The following is a 17,620-nucleotide window of genomic DNA, read 5'->3' as shown; positions in this document are numbered from 1 at the left end:
GCGACGGCCAATGAACATTTTAAACATCTAACTTGGGAAGGGTTTGGGGAAGTCAACAAGGTGGTGATTGTTGCATGAGACTGTTGGCTCCCACTGGCAGACAACTGGGGAAGGGTTCGGGGAAGTCAACAAGGTGGTGATGGTTGCATGTGACTGTTGGTTCGCACTGGCAGACAACTGGGGAAGGGTTCGGGGAAGTCAACAAGGTGGTGATGGTTGCATGTGACTGTTGGTTCGCACTGGCAGACAACTGGGGAAGGGTTCGGGGAAGTCAACAAGGTGGTGATTGTTGCATGTGACTGTTGGTTCGCACTGGCAGACAACTGGGGAAGGGTTTGGGGGAAGTCAACAAGGTGGTGATGGTTGCATGTGACTGTTGGCTCCCACTGGCAAACAACTGGGGAAGGGTTTAGGGGAAGTTGACAAGGAGGTGATGGTTGTTTGTGACTGTTGGATCCCACTGGCAAACAACTGGGGAAGGGTTTGGGGGAAGTCAACAAGGTGGTGATGGTTGCATGTGACTGTTGGCTCCCACTGGCAAACAACTTGGGAAGGGTTTGGGGAAGTCAATAAGGTGGTGATTGTTGTTTGTGACTGTTGGCTCCCACTGGCAAACAACTTGGGAAGGGTTTGGGGAAGTCAACAAGGTGGTGATGGCTGCATGTGACTGTTAGCTCCCACTGGCAAACAATTGGGGAAGGGTTTGGGGAAGTCAATAAGGTGGTGATGGTTGCATGTGACTGTTGGTTCCCACTGGCAAACAACTGGGGAAGGGTTTGGGGGAAGTTGACAAGGAGGTGATTGTTGTTTGTGACTGTTGGATCCCACTGGCAAACAACTTGGGAAGGGTTTGGGGAAGTCAGCAAAGAGGTGAATGTTGTTTGTGACTGTTGGATCCCACTGGCAGACAACTTGGGAAGGGTTTGGGGAAGTCAATAAGGTGGTGATTGTTGTTTGAGACTGTTGGCTCCCACTGGCAGACAACTTGGGAAGGGTTTGGGGAAGTCAGCAAAGATGTGAATGTTGTTTGTGACTGTTGGATCCCACTGGCAGACAACTTGGGAAGGGTTTGGGGAAGTCAACAAGGTGGTGATTGTTGTTTGTGACTGTTGGCTCCCACTGGCAGACAACTTGGGAAGGGTTTGGGGAAGTCAGCAAAGAGGTGAATGTTGTTTGTGACTGTTGGATCCCACTGGCAGACAACTTGGGAAGGGTTTGGGGAAGTCAATAAGGTGGTGATTGTTGTTTGAGACTGTTGGATCCCACTGGCAAACAACTTGGGAAGGGTTTGGAGAAGTCAACAAGGTGGTGATGGCTGCATGTGACTGTTGGCTCCCACTGGCAAACAATTGGGGAAGGGTTTGGGGAAGTCAATAAGGTGGTGATGGCTGCATGTGACTGTTGGATCCCACTGGCAAACAATTGGGGAAGGGTTCAGGGAAGTCAATAAGGTGGTGATTGTTGTTTGTGACTGTTGGCTCCCACTGGCAGACAACTTGGGAAGGGTTTGGGGAAGTCAGCAAAGAGGTGAATGTTGTTTGTGACTGTTGGCTCCCACTGGCAAACAACTGGGGAAGGGTTTGGGGAAGTCAGCAAAGAGGTGATTGTTGTTTGTGACTGTTGGATCCCACTGGCAGACAACTTGGGAAGGGTTTGGGGAAGTCAGCAAAGAGGTGATTGTTGTTTGTGACTGTTGGCTCCCACTGGCAAACAAATGGGGAAGGGTTTGGGGAAGGCAATAAGGTGGTGATTGTTTGTGACTGTTGGCTCCTACTGGCAGACAGTGCAGGAAGGTTCGGTGAAGTAAACCAGGTGTGACCTCTGTATGTGATTGTTGGCTCCTACTTGCAGACAAATCAGGAAGGGTTTGGGGAAGTCAACAAAGTGGTGATGGCTGTCAGTGACTGTTGGCTCCTACTGGCAGATAATGCAGGAATGGAGGTGGTGGTGGTGGGATGAAGACACATCAGGAAAGGATTGGGGATTTCAACAAGGAGGTGAAAACTGTATTTGATTGTTATCATCCACTGGCAGACAAGGCGGGAAGTCACTGCAAGTCCCACAAGGTGGTGTTATTTACGTATATGACTATAAAATCCACATAGACATTGCAGCATAGATTCAAGTGGAATAATCTCTTTAATGAACTGAATGTAATGAAAACATACAAGATGTCTTTGTAATAGCATTTAATGATCAGTTCAACCATACATGTACATTTTTACACATAATTACAATGGCTTTAGCCAAACATCAACTTGCATGCTATTTAGATAATAAATCATTAAATAAAATGTCTTCAGTTATCTTAATGGTTAGATACAGTTTTAGATGAGAATCAAGTTTTAGTGTGCTAACTGAGGGTTGTGGAGGCAAACATTCCTGTAAGAATGAAAGGGGAATTCTAGAATTCATGCATGTCCCAAGATTTCCACCACTTAAGTGAAATGGAGGAGCACTGATCTTAATTAGCAGCAAATCAGGATTGAAAACATCATCACAATCATGTGTTGAGTGAGCAAAGTGAGTTTAGTTTTACGCCGCACTCAGCAATATTCCAGCTATATGGCAGCGGTCTGTAAATAATTGAGTCTGGACCAGAACATCCATTGACCAACAACATGAGCATTGATTTGCGCAATTGGGAACCGATAACATGTGTCCACCAAGTCAGCGAGTCTGACCACCTGATCCCGTTAGTCGCCTCTTGCGACAAGTAGAGTCACCTTTTATGGCAAGCATGGGTTGCTGAAGGTCTATTGTACCCCGGGCCCTTCACGGGTCTCATATGTGTTGAAGAGCCAAAGGGACACAACTCTGCACAGACAACTGTGGAGCCCATATTGCCCCAAAAATGCAAAGAAGCCAGAGCAATTTTCTATCATTCTTTCAGTTTTCATTAAGATGAATCATGTAACACTGTTAGGCATAAACATATAAAAAGCTTCTCCACGCGTATTTGAGTGGAAAAGCCTTGCCGAATTAGATGCCGATCATCCCTAAATGTATGAAGATGATGAATATATATTTAGAGTACTGATTATCTGTATGCTTATCAGGTCTAACAGTTCTGAATACATTACAAATAATGGAAAGAAATGCCAACAATTCAGCAGAACATTCCTAATGTAAATTCTGGTAAAACATGTTTCTACAGCAAACATATCCCACTGAGGTGTCAACAAGGCCTCGTTCTTGCAAGCTACATGTCTCAATAGGATGTCAACTAAAGTACTGTCAGAAATAGAAACACGTTTTTTTTTTCGCATTTATATTTACAAGTTATGAAATTAAAGTTAGGTGAAAGTGTGAAACATTTGTTAAAATAATTTCAGCCTAACTATAGTCTCAAAGGTAGGGAGATAGGAAAATTAGAAAAAGGGCTATACTGAGGAGAGATTCGTACAAAAAATGAGCAATGCCAATTTGTGATATTGTATTACAAGGTACACTTTTTAAATGCCCATTTCAGAATTAAACTTAACTTCATTATAAACGATAGCTGACGTAAAACATAATAGCTTTAATACTTAAACTGTTAAGGACAAAGATATTGAGAAGTCTCACCGTCACTATAAAAAGAAACAGGCAGGAGGGGTCGTCTAAAACAGTGTGTCACTATAGGTGTCACAGATGGTGGTTGGGAGCCGGCTGGGGGATAGTGATATCAGCTGATATGAGATAATCCTTTAGGGGAATTAAACTGGAGAAGCCAAGAGCATGACATAAAATGTGCAAATAATATCCACTTCTGTTGACTACTGGGTGGACATGCCACCTCCATATTTGAAGACATTTGAAGGCTGATTTAAACTTTTCTATGGGTATCATACTTTACATATTTCAACATAAACATCATGAAAGAAGAACATATAAGATGTTAATCAATACATGAGACATATTCAACACATGTGAGAAAGCATAAAATATTATTGAAATGGCCTCCTGTGCCCATAGGAAAAAAATGCATTTCACTCTGTTGACTCATTTCAGGTGAGTCAACAGTCCGTTGTCATACCTGGCTGTGCGATCTAATAGCCATCTATAGTCTGATCTATTGTATTCAGCATCTATTCATATTTTTTAAGGTTTTGTCAGACAGCCCGCTCAGCCACCACAACTTCCACCTGGTGGAAGTCATATCCATATCTGGTGGAAGTTGCTGTGGCTGAGCGGGCCAAGCAGCTGACTTTGTGTGCTGGCGATTAGGTGCCTCACTCTGAGGGTGCGGATTCGAATCCCGGATGGGACTCAACCCAAAGAAGTACTAGAATTTGTACTTTACTCAGAAAGTGAAATCCCAAATATGACATATGTTGCATTTGACCACTTTCTAAATGGCACCGTGTAATCACGTAGTAGGAAGTATGCCTTTTTTTGATATCACAGAATTATGTAAAAAATGAGTCACATCAGGTGACAAGCTGCTCCATATGTTCGTAAAGGTGGCAGTCACAAATGTGAGTCACATCAAGTACCAACACTAGCAGCAGCTCCTAATGTTGGTGAAGCTGATAGTCACATGTGTGAGTCACATCAAGTATCAACACTAGCAGCAGCTCCTAATGTTGGTGAAGCTGAAAGTCACATATGTGAGTCATATGAACAACCAACACTGGCAGCAGCTCCCTGTGTTGGTGAAGCCAATAGTGTAAAACACATCAAGTATCAACACTTGCAGCACTTCCTTGTGTTGGTGAAGCTGAAAGACACAAATGTGAGTCACATCAAGTACCAACACTAGCAGCAACTCCTAATGTTGGTGAAGCTGAAAGTCACATATGTGAGTCCCATGAACAACCACACTGGTGAAGCCAATAGTGGCAAGTGTAAATCACATCAAGTATTAACACTTGCAGCAGCTCCCTGTGTTGGTGTTCCTTCCACATTGTACTTCCAACCAAAATGATGTGGAGTTCATTAGTTTGTATCTCATACAGTACTATTGTAGGAGGTGATAAGGTGTCTTCAGTATATCTGTGATATCTGTCAAGCATATTTCTCTCTAGTCAAAAGTACATGAGACTGTAAGAAAGCACTTTAATAAGAATTTCATTTCGTCATGTAAGTTTGTTGAGGGCAAACAGAGAGTAATTCAGATATAGACTACTTTGAAACACATAAGCATAAGTGTGTGGCTCTTAAACCAAGAGCTATCATAAAGGTAAATTCATCTATCCATGATCAGCCACAGCCTTGACAACCCAGAACATGTGAAGATGTCAGACAGGTGTGATGATATTCTGCATTACTCAGTGAGTAATCTCTTGGTGACAAGAGACAAAGGTATCAAACTTAGTAAGGGTGACACTCAAATTGCAAAAGCTATATTAAGATGACCAAGGTTGGCTAGCACAGTGATGAGTAAGAACATCCTCTGGCCATGATATGGATCCAGTTACTTCCATTCACTTAGATAAGCTACAGCTTTTCCATTCTTATGAAATAAAAACGTAACGCCACGTACGATACAAGTCCTCAAATCCCAAACAGTCTCAACACAATTGGGCTAAGGTATGTGTCCATCTTGTGATCACTTCCCCATGAATATAACAAGGTAACAAATCCACACCGTAACAGAGAGAGGCTTTATACACACTGCTTATTCATTCAGTGTATCCCACGGCATCTCATACACATACATCAGTATCCCAAGGTCACACACAAGATGCTGCAGCCCATCAGCTTGTCACTTTCAAAGAGCAGCTGTTCTTCACTGTTTGCTTCTGGATTCCAGATTTCCATGCCAAAAGAGCCATGCTTCATTACAAATGGCAACATAACTTATTAAGTTACTATTTTCTATGGAGATCTATAGTTGCCATGATTACAACCACTTCTACTGGTGTTGTATTTGTGTGCAAGTATAAAGTATCTGGAAGCGGGTCAAGTCTGTGACACAACCTACAGAGTCTGTCATTATCTTTTTGCATGCTGGGATATGTAGTCTCGAACTTTGGCCTTGAATGCTTCCTGGAAATAGATACAGGACTGAAAAGTTAGGTGCCTTGTGTGACATAAAATGCCAATGCTTTTGTGTGAATGTTGATTTCATGAATGACAACTTCTAATAATGTACTACATATAAATTGATACCACTTATATGTTCACAAATAAAATATTGGTGCACAATATCTTACAACTTGAGCATGCTAACACTTACATTCATTAATGTCTAAATGATGAAACATGGACCAACACTGTGGTTATTGTATGACATATCTTTGTGTGTGCACACAGAGAACTATGCCAACATCAGTGTTGCTGTTAGCTATGAATAGGTAAGCTACCACAAACTGCAAGTCAGTACCCTTTAAGTTGTAGTGCCGCTGACAGTTCACAGTCACATACTCACCCTATCTCTAGCATAATGTTCAGCAGCTTCTACATTCAGTGGGTCATCAAAGTTCAGTAAGTCCTGTAAACAACACAGCATCAAGTTGTTAGAACGAGAGCAAAACATCATACTGGTAAATTAAATGGGTGAAGATACGGGTGGGTAAGACCAAAGAAGACCAAAACAGGACAGATAAGTATTGTGCTGGCTATTGCTACATATCAGAGTCTGATAATCATGATGTATCAATCAAAACTGAACTAAAAATCTGAAAAAAAATCAACATATTTCACATCCCAGGTGAGTGGTGACACAGTTACGCCATGACAAGCACCTTCCAGAATATAATTTCAAAAAAGACTCATGAATAAAGACCTCAGTTTAAGTACTGTGTATATTATTTAAAACTTTATTTAATCACAACAGCTGATAAAAGCAATTATCAATGACAAAATTTTCGCATCTATTTTTAAGAGTTATTAATCCTACTGACAATATTTTCAATTATCAGTCTTTTTTGCCAGCCCTAACATGTATGCACAGTTGTGCTAAGGAAGACATTCATTTCTGCACCAGAAAAGAGAGCCAACTTTGCGGCTGCCTCAGCAATCTGACTTTCAACAGCAACAATACAAAACAGGTAGAAAACTTTGGGTCTGAATAGATTTCCCTTCTCACTGAGCCTGATGACATCTCACAGTGGACAAAGTTGTTTGCAGGTTATCAAGTGCAGCCTTGAAGATAGATTCTGAACATACAAGTCTGGTTGCTTCAGATACTGACAGTCCAGTGGTTTTATCTCCAACTGTGTTCCTCTGATGTTATTGATATTAACAAGTTCTCGATTTTGAAATTATATCAAACATTTGATGTGGTCCAGAGAATAACTATCTATAGTCTCTAAAGGGGCCATAATCAGCTTTTGACAGTGTGTCAGATATACGTGAGTGAGTTTACTTTTACGCTGCACTCAGCAATATTCCAGCTATATGGTGGCGGTCTGTAAATAACTGCATCTGGCCAGGCAATCCAGAGACCAACAGCATGAGCATCAATCTGTGCAAATGGGAACCAATGACATGTGTCAACCAAGTCAGTGAGCCTGACCACCCAATTCTGTTAATCACCTCTTACGACAAGTATACTCTCCTTATATGGCAAGCACGGGTTGCTGAAGTCCTATTCTACCCCAGACTTTCACGGGTCCAGATATATGTGACGTTAGACATAGTGTATTATAGATATCAAGTGGGCTGCTATTTCTCGACAGGTGTGACTGAGTTACCGCCCTTTAGTCATTTGAGGGAATGGTGAATTTCAATTCCAGCACTAAATGCACTCTTTTGCAAAAATGCAAACCCCTGTGTTTATCACTGGCAATGTGGTGTTTCACTTTAGTCTCCAAAATTACAGGAAATGTCATTATGAATGTCTGAGGTATGCATGTGTCTGATGATCCTCAATCAGGCTATCAAAATGTGATCTGTGATTTACTATGCATTATCATATGTCATTTAATTTAAGTGTAAGTTAAGTGACTAAGTCTTGAAGGAAGACAATTACTCAGAATTAGTTTTGAAATGATGTACTAGTCCACTGTGTGTATAACTTGCATGTCTGTCACAGTGCTATACCTATTCCAGTGTTTTCACAAGAAGGCTTGTCTGCTAACTAATAAGCCAGGCTATACTATCTCTAGTGAGTGAGTTCTTCACTGTCACAAGCAATCTGGAGACAGACTTATGGTGAACTACTACATTCCAAAACAGCACAATATAAGAGCAGGCAAGAAATGAACACCCATGGTACTTACTGAAAATAATGAATTCAGTCCCCAAACTACATCCTTCAAGTGTCTTGTAGGTGCCCAGCCTGGAAGTAGAATCACTGTAGTGTAGGCGTAGAAAACATTACCACCAGGAATATTTCTACAATGTAGTTGAACAATGCAAATTACAAAATAAACACTTCACCATGTTCATGTTGGCGATGGAACCATTCTGATCAGTCAGCAAACAAGACTGTAAGAGATCATTTCATGACCATGCACCAATGTGATTCAAATGAAATGTGAGGCCTTTCAGAGAGACCATGTCATGATCCTGCCACCAGAGCCTCTCAGACAGGTCATGGCATGTCTCTGCCACCAGAGCCTCTCAGAGACACCATGACATACTGTTGCCACCAGAGCCATCTCAGAGAGACCATGTCTTGTCACTGCCACCAGAGCCTCTCAGAGAGATCATGTCATGTCAGAGGCACTTTATGATTAGTCATAGTGCAGATCAAAGCCTTGGGTTGGCTGCAAAGACTGAGACTAAGCATTGTACCACTGATGGTGTCTGAAGACCACATACTGCAGGGCAAATAATATATGTCTGAAACAGTCAACTTTCATGGTCCTAATCTCCAGGACGATCAATGGCTACATGCCTTGAGGTCCAGGACAAATGAAACAAAACTAGGCAGGATTATAGAATACCAGACACCTTCTGCAATCTTTGAAAGGAAGCGAGTTAACGTTTGATTAGGGTTAGGGTTAGGGCTACGTTTGGCGTAAGGTTTAGGGTTAGCGACAGGGTGATGTGACATGTGGCATCTGGTATTCTGTAACTGTACCCGAAACTATTCTTACAGTCATGATAATGTTCAGGGAATTAGGTGTACAAGGCATTAACTATTTATCAAACAATATATTGAAATGATAAATGATTTGAGTTTAATTGGATCATAAAAGTATCTGTCTGATGTCCCATGGCACCCTTATAAACAATGCATTTCTCTCCCTGCTGTTTAAAGATACATTGGCAAAGGGTATCAGTGAGCTAGGCAAAAAAGGATGTGAGTAGGACATGTGGATTAAAAGTACAATGAAGTTCAAGGGCAGCTAACTCCTAATGGTTGACTGACTTCTGGGTGTGACCACTCTGTGGTTTAAACAATTCTCATAAGCAGGAAACTACTATCATAGTAGGATAGTGATGGGTTTTCACCATCACTGAAAGATGGATTTCTGCCTCTTCAACTACTATAGGCATCATCAATGATAGAAAGGTGAACAAAACCATGTCAACTTACCCATACTATCATAGGAATTCTGCCGCAAGAGACTGAGACATACTTCGCCATTCTCTGTGATATTCGGATGCCATATTTTTGTACAGCAGATAACCTGAGGAGGCTGAAAAATAATTGGCATTTGAAATTAACTAAAAATGATAAGTAGTAATTTCATTCTAAGTAACTGAGTAAGTGAGCTGTGTCTAATGTCACTATGAACAGAACTAATGTTATACCTAGGCATTGCAGGTTAATGTGCAGGTCTAAACTAAACTAGCAGAGGTTTGGTGCTGACAGACCTAAATATGATCACAGTGAACTAGGACACCACACAGGTTTTAGGTGCTGAAGGGAGACAACTCTGCCCAGTAAATTTTGGATCTAAGATAACCCTTGGAGTTAAATGAGGTGAGTAATATCAGTACATAAGCAATAATTGTTCTCACTTTTTTGGAACATGTTTAACACGCATAGTAGATCAATACTCACAACTATATTATAGTCCTCAGGCACATCTATATGAAATTTGAACTTTCCACCTTGCCAAAATCCTTCATCTGGGCAAATGATAAGAGAGAACTTGTGTATTTTATTGATGTCATCAAACTGTGCACGACATGTCTTTGGTAGATTTTCTTCCATTTCTTGCACCTCTGAAAAAAACATATATAGAAAAACATTTTGAATGACATCTCAATAAGCTGTTGATTTAAAGGCACACTAGTATTCCAAGAAATTACTGAGAAAGTTGTTTCAGCAATATCCTTTACATATAGAAGTTCTACTTTAAAGAAGTTGTTGAGATATGATTTTCTTACTAAGTGTCTTTTCAGTACTTTGTGAGGCCTCATTAACCTGCAAAACGTGACTGATTAAGCCTAGGCACACTACCAAGCAAAGTTTGTAGGAAATCACATGACAGCATATCCCAATATTCAACCACTTCTTTCTTTATATCCTCAAAATGTCTATGTCCTTTTTAAGTACTTCATTAGTCCCTATACATTCTCACAAGAGTTAACATCTGGGCTGTGACTGGGCCAGTCTAAAACATTTTCATCCGACAACCACTGTTTCATGTAGCCCCCAGGGTTGTTATCTTGCTGGAAAATGTAATGATCTTCATACAGTGAGTGTGTCACTGGAAGGAGGTGATCATTTAAGATGTAAACATATTGTTCCTTCATCAAATTTCCAGTGAAAATACACAATGGCGTCACAAGTGCAGTTGATCATGTAGGAGATTTAGGTTGACACATAGAATGTGCTGAGCTGGCAGTCCCATGATAATGAGAAGATGTAGTCTGATGAGACTTTAAGCGACTTGGTTGAAGTAGTATGTTTCATACTTGAGAGCGATTCAGAGAGTGGTGTCTGGAAGATGAACTAGATATATATCCTTTTCCTTGTTAAAGACAAATGACTAGAAGAGCCAACACCAAGAGAGTTTGGTGAATCACTAAGAGAACAATGATTGAGAGAAGGCCGTTTTGGCAAATGCTGATTCATGGATACAGGAAACAGGACAGTTACTGTTAGTCTCCGATGAGGAACACAAGGAAACAGGACAGTTACTGTTAGTCTCCGATGAGGAACACAAGGAAACAGGACAGTTACTGTTAGTCTCTGATGGGGAACACAACCAGGAATCAGGACAGTTACTGTTAGTCTCTGATGGGGAACACAACCAGGAAACTGGACAGTTACTGTTAGTCTCTGATGGGGAACACAACCAGGAAACTGGACAGTTACTGTTAGTCTCTGATGGGGAACACAACCAGGAATCAGGACAGTTACTGTTAGTCTCCGATGAGGAACACAAGGAAACAGGACAGTTACTGTTAGTCTCCGATGAGGAACACAAGGAAACAGGACAGTTACTGTTAGTCTCTGATGGGGAACACAACCAGGAATCAGGACAGTTACTGTTAGTCTCTGATGGGGAACACAACCAGGAATCAGGACAGTTACTGTTAGTCTCTGATGGGGAACACAACCAGGAAACTGGACAGTTACTGTTAGTCTCTGATGGGGAACACAACCAAGAAACAGGACAGTTACTGTTAGTCTCTGATGGGGAACACAACCAGGAATCAGGACAGTTACTTTCAGTCTCTGATGGGGAACACAACCAGGAAACTGGACAGTTACTGTCAGTCTCTGATGGGGAACACAACCAGGAAACTGGACAGTTACTGTCAGTCTCTGATGGGGAACAGAACCTGAAAACTGGACAGTTACTGTCAGTCTCTGATGGGGAACAGAACCTGAAAACTGGACAGTTACTGTCAGTCTCTGATGGAGAACACAACCAAGAAACAGGAAGCTACTGTTTGTAACTAGGGAAAAATTAACACAGGCAGACAGGTAAATGCTGAATCCTTTAAGAACTGTTTCATGTTGTATGCCTGTTTCGAAGATGTATAGTACTATGTATATGGGCCTGTGGCCTTCATACGTAATAAAGACTTTGATGATGATTATGAACCAAGAAACAGGAAAGCTACTCTTATTTTCTGAACACTATAAAGAAACAAAATTATGTCAGGAACTATGACAAAGGCAGAGTAACAGGAAAGTCATTTTTAGGAATCATTCACAAAAATATTCAGAGCTAATGTGAAAGAACTGAGTTCAACAAGTAAGTAGACACTAGAAAACTGTATAAGCAGCACTGATAATCTAGTTACAGTTCAACTCAAGGTATATACCGATAGATTTATCTGCTGATATGTAGATCAGTATTAAGTGAAGTCTTTCTGGAATTTCAAAATAAACTGAATCACTGATGCATCTAAATCCTAATAAATAGAATCTGAGTTCACAGTTCAACAGGCCTTTATCAACATCATGCTTCATTTTGGGAGGAGAGGGAGAGGCAAACTGACAAGTGTGAAGATCTAGCAGTAGCAACTGATGCCAGGGAGACATTATTATAAATTATGTTTTCTCTTGCACAGATGAACTTACGAAAACATTACCAGACAAACATCATTCAACATGAGAAATTCAAGTTTGTGCCCTTTGAATTGAATGATTCACATGCAGGACTGTGGAAACAAATAAAATCTTTTCAATGCTAACAGATCTGTTTTCTGTATTACAAACAATTCTAAAAAGAGTTAATTCCAACATCTTAAAGCTATTGCTACAACAAAGGAATTGATTGTATTGTTAACAGTTTGAATCTTCATTTCATTTCAAGAGCAAAGAAAGATGCCCACTAACAGCCTATATGAAATAGGTCTGTAATGTTAATCCAACAAAGTGTGTGTGAGTGAGTTTAGTTTTATGCCACACTCAGCAATGTTCCAGCAGTCTGAAAATAATCGAGTCTGGTCCAGACAATTCACTGATCAACTATCATGTGCATCGATCTGTGCAATTAAGAACCAATGACGTGTCAAACATGTCAGCAAGCCTGACCACTAGATCCTCAGTCACCTCCTTAGTCACCTCCTACGTCAAGCACTGTCTTTTGTGGTAAGCATGGGTTGCTGAAGACCTATTCTACTGCAAATCTTCATGGGCAGAATCTTGAACACTGTTGCTCTTGGATACACAAAGCTTGTAGATATGCATAAGAGGGCCTCTCAAGAAATAATGCAAACCATTCCCTACATACTAGTGTTCTCATCCTAAATAGTGCACAAGGGCCATCCCATCCCATCATGATGAGGTGGGTGGCCATTATAAAGAATCCCTAGTAACAGGGAAAGACAGTTGGCTGGTGCTGGAAGATGGAACATGTCATTTTTCAGGTCTAGAAACTTTTACAGTTACATTCCAAAACTGCTGAGACTGTTTACTAAGATAGTTACCTTCATGTTAACAAGAACAAACATTTCTAAAATGAATTCTACTTTATCAACAGTTCTTTCAATTACAATATTTTCTTGTCTACACTGATCACTTTTTGATTCCGGCACATTGAAAACTGATTTGACAGTCCAAATTCTTCACTTTCCTTGTCATTTTGATGAATTGATCAAGCCTTGAATGGCAGCACATGTGAAAGCATAAGAGCAATCTCACCTTTGACTAGCAGTTTGTCTCGGACAGAGACCCTCCTAGGGACCTCAGCTTCAGCTGCATCTTTCTTAGCCTGACTCTGCTGCTTCAGTTTTTTAGACAAAGTAATCATGCTGAAAATATATGATCTGTTATTAATATTACAAACCAAATGTACGTATCATCACAGGCATCGCAATCATTGCAACACATATTCATATTGCACATGCAATCCAGTTGCAGTTAAGATGTTCAAGTGAGTGGCAGTTCAGATACTAACACCAACGAATGCAACTCGCAGAAAGTCTGGTCTTTTCCCAATTTCCAACACTAGTGTAGGGTCTCAGCAAACGTTCCTGCTTTTGTTTTGAAGAATGTTTTGTCCTCTTTCTGAGTGGCCAGCCACCTACATCTGCGTAAATTGTAGTTACAACACGTCTCTGCGCAGTGGGATGATATACTTCAGAGTTTTATATCAGAAAGGTATTTTCAAAATCTCTCAAACATACACATTGTTGGTTCTTGGCCACTTTAATCTTGAGGAAAATATCAAACTGAGGTACTTATAGTATGAAACACATATAGTATTACATTTCCATAGTTGAAGTTGTGCATTGCATATTGTCATTAGCAGACAGGCAGGCAGACATATAGGTGTCAATAAAGCAGATATTGAGTTTTCTCTGTGACAGAGGCTGCTTATCAGAATCAACATGTTTTTTTTTTAAGGTAACGACTAGATTATTTATTTGTTTGTGTACACAACCAAGATTAGACTACTCCAGGCATGCATACCGTTTCAAGCACTGCAAACCTATTCACTGCACATGCATAAGGGAACAATGCAGCACAGTTGTTGAAACCACTTTTTCTTCAAGCACTGGGGGAAAATTAGTTAAACGTCTGAACTCCGATTTCGCAGGGTCTTTTTCATTGCATTTTTTTTTCAACTTTGTAGGTAGAATTGGCATTTTTGATGATTTGTTTCGAGAAATGTATACCGAAAGGTATCAGAATCTGCAGAGTTGTTTTATGTTGCATGTGACCTTTAAACCCATGGACAACATTTAACTGTTGCTGAAGACCAATGACTGTATAAGAAACCATATTAACATCATCTGCAAACAACAGCATCAAAACAACTCACTAACATTAGTCTGTTCCATACATATATACATAACAAGTAGTTTCTGAAACAATTACACGACATGGATCTTCTCCTACATGTTTCAATTGTATCTTCAGGGAGAGGTGATTACAGTTCTGTACGTATGTATAAAACATACATGAAAATCATCCACCAAAAGAAAAGCATACCAGCAAGGTTCCTGGTATTTTACTTGCCGTGAAATTTCAATTTCCACTGTAGTGCCAGTACCCAGTGCATCAGATGTGTAAGGCAGAAATTGGTCTGAATGCTAAGTACAAAGCATCGTATTTAGCACTTTCACTTTGCAGTTTAAATGCTTCCTATTGTAACTTTCTCCCTCCCAATAACTGGCTTTTGTATCAAAGACAATTCATACTTGCAACAAAATCACCAACATTTCAGCTTACATATTTTCACAGGGGCACTAGTGCAGAGCAATCTCCGTGGACTGGTTGTTCCTTTTGTTATTGTTTTTCTCCCGTAAGTACCTAGATGATATCCCAGAAATTGTGACTGGTTCACCTCCTCTGCTGCACCATCCATATGTGCAATTGATAATTTAAGTACAGACTGATCAACTTATATGAAGTCATTTTTACTTTATTAATATGAAAACATATGAAACACCTTAAGGTTTAATCATTTGCCAGTGGTAAAAAACTGTTACAACTGAAAAATAACTAAGTCAATGTACCTCTGTATATTTCGTCTTATAGCCCTAATTAGTTTTATTATATTTGTATGCATTTTGCAAGTTAATAAAAAGTATGTGATCTGCTTATACTTAAGACATAATAATTTATGACATGACTGTAATCTTAACATTGCATAGATTGGCAGTGTGAATCATAATTCACACGTGACCTATGAGCGACCTAGTGTATATTGTCTGTGATACAGATTCTGCTGAATGCTACAACAAATAAATTTAAACAAAATGCAAATATTGAATTTAAAACAGACTAAACTTACAGCAACAATATCAGGCTATTGCCTTGTTCAGGAATGTATCCATCAATATCCACATAAAAGAACCATATGCCATTCATTTGCACATGGTAAATCAAGCTCAGTGTCATGTGTCTTTCAATCGTCTAAAGACTCTATTATGTGAAAAAATGATACATCATTTCAGGTTTTTCACATTGGTGTAGTCTCATTGGTCACCAACAATAGCACACCTGGCAACTAATTGTATGATGTCCGCCATTCTAAGTAATTTAGTTAACCAACAATGTGTAATCAATCAATGTATTGGCGGTTAAATCTTTGAAGGAAAGATGTTGTTTTTACACTTGTGCTTCAAAACAGGGTGTAGTCAGTATAGATTAGTAAATCTACACACATAAACACTGCCCTTTCACAAATCGGCTGTGGAAGATAAAAGTAATCAATCAATCAATCAGTGTGTTATCGGTTAATCCTTTGATCGATGTCTGTTTTTGTAACTCAGCTGATAACTTGCATCACTTACATTGTAACTTACACGCACATATTACATAACATGTTCTACATGTTCCACATCAGACCTTAATTGGTAATGTTGAGTATTTACTCCAGACAGGAGAAATACCAAATGGGAACCATTGTTGAGTACTCTGAGTGGTGTTACCACTTATTACCCCTGTTAAATGTATTAAAAGACCATCAAGTGAATGATGACAAATAACATGAGTAGGTTTATACCACCAGCAAGTGAGAGGTAATTGCTGTATTGCATGCAGCTTGAAAACACAAATGGGCAGAAACTGTTTTGAGGATACCAATGGAACTTTGTTCTTATATAAGAAATTCATATAAGTATTTGCTGTGTACTTGGTAAATAAGTATAAGTTTTTTACCTGAGACAATTTTTAGATTTTTTAACAGTGGCAAAGATCTTGTTATTAGTTTATGGATTCAAAGAAGGGTGTAACCACCAAAAATTACACATGGTTATTTGCCAACCCCCAATACTATCTTAGTACAAACTTTGCAATCTGCAGGACTTCTGTGAAGCAAATGCCTGCAATATTTCTGTAGACATCATATTTTTACATGACATGTTTAAGTATTGAGGTAAAAAGCACAGAAATAGGATCAAATTGGATCAGTCACTATACCATCAACATGATCATGGCATTTAAAAAAAACACACTGCTGCGATACTACAATCAGACATGGAATACCAGGGATATTACTTAATAATGGCATGTGATGGGCATCAACCCTTCTCACTGTTGTAAAGAAATTATGTCAGTGTAGACAGTAGCCCAGTCCCTGTTTCCATCACGGTTTAGGGAGTAGGTGCCGCCCATCTTGCAGATTGGTTTCGTAATTAGAAGTTTGGCGAGAAACATCAGTCACTCTGCATCAGTGCCCCTTTCAATTATTTGGGCTAAATTGTAATAAGCTGAATTCTTTCAACCATTCTGCCTAGATTGGTATGCAAAATAACTAGTTCTAGATTGAGGTATGATTGTTGCTGCTAAACATCGTGTTCCTGCCAAGGCATACACCCACTACCCTTAGTACTGATATCAAACTTTTCAAGGAGTCATTTCCACTTTCACAAGCTCTGTTTCTGGGAAATCTGTCAAATGTCAGTGAAATTACCTTGTATTTAATCCTCTGAACATGGCAGTATAATCCGAATAGTCCCAATAAAATCACATTTTTCTCGCAAACAAAATAAATAGATAAATTTCACAACTTTTCCAAAGAGTTAAAGAAAAATACATATTCAAATGTGCTTTAACGGTGAAGTACTCATATATAGTGTTGTTAATATTCATGTGTACTCGAAACCGTTTAAAAGAACATGACAAATTCGATTACACAGCTTTGCACTGCCACTGACTGTGTCAATAGTTGATCAATATCATGGAAAATATTACACGTATTTCAAGTGAACAGACAATAATGTTTGGATACTTCATACAAATTCAAAAATGTCATTTCAACGAGTTTCATTTTCCAGAAAAAATAGTTTACCTTCTTCATAAACAAGAATATATGGCGTTATGAAGTCGACGATAACGTCAGAACACAAACATATTCTCCTGCCGGAACCGGAAGTATGA

General features: G+C 39.6%; 2 protein-coding genes across 4 annotated transcripts in view; both read right to left on the bottom strand.

The window, feature by feature from the left end:
• LOC137298287 (armadillo repeat-containing protein 8-like) overlaps nucleotides 1-17,620 on the bottom strand; it is an 801,735-nt gene that overhangs the window by 139,657 nt on the left and 644,458 nt on the right. The gene's annotated exons all lie outside the window — the stretch shown is intronic.
• Nucleotides 2,175-17,620, bottom strand: LOC137297847 (NEDD8-conjugating enzyme UBE2F-like). The gene is made up of 7 exons (XM_067829810.1): nucleotides 17,532-17,620; nucleotides 13,433-13,542; nucleotides 9,887-10,050; nucleotides 9,416-9,518; nucleotides 8,151-8,209; nucleotides 6,356-6,418; nucleotides 2,175-5,973 (listed from the first exon to the last, which is right to left on the bottom strand). The coding sequence occupies exons 2-7, from the start codon at nucleotides 13,539-13,541 to the stop codon at nucleotides 5,920-5,922; spliced, it is 552 nt and encodes a 183-aa protein (XP_067685911.1). The 5' UTR covers nucleotide 13,542; nucleotides 17,532-17,620; the 3' UTR covers nucleotides 2,175-5,919.

This window comes from Haliotis asinina, chromosome 10, assembly GCF_037392515.1.
Source record: "Haliotis asinina isolate JCU_RB_2024 chromosome 10, JCU_Hal_asi_v2, whole genome shotgun sequence".
NCBI lineage: Eukaryota > Metazoa > Mollusca > Gastropoda > Lepetellida > Haliotidae > Haliotis > Haliotis asinina.
This window is presented reverse-complemented; position numbering and strand designations above follow the sequence as displayed.

Excerpts from the sequence above, each read along its gene's own strand:
- LOC137297847 (XM_067829810.1), bottom strand. The coding sequence starts at position 13,541 with ATGATTACTTTGTCTAAAAAACTGAAGCAGCAGAGTCAGGCTAAGAAA. Across the intron at positions 10,051-13,432 it reads AGACAAACTGCTAGTCAAAG|AGGTGCAAGAAATGGAAGAA; the intron begins GTGAGATTGCTC and ends TGTTTTTTTCAG. Across the intron at positions 8,210-9,415 it reads GAATTCCTATGATAGTATGG|GCTGGGCACCTACAAGACAC; the intron begins GTAAGTTGACAT and ends TTCTACTTCCAG.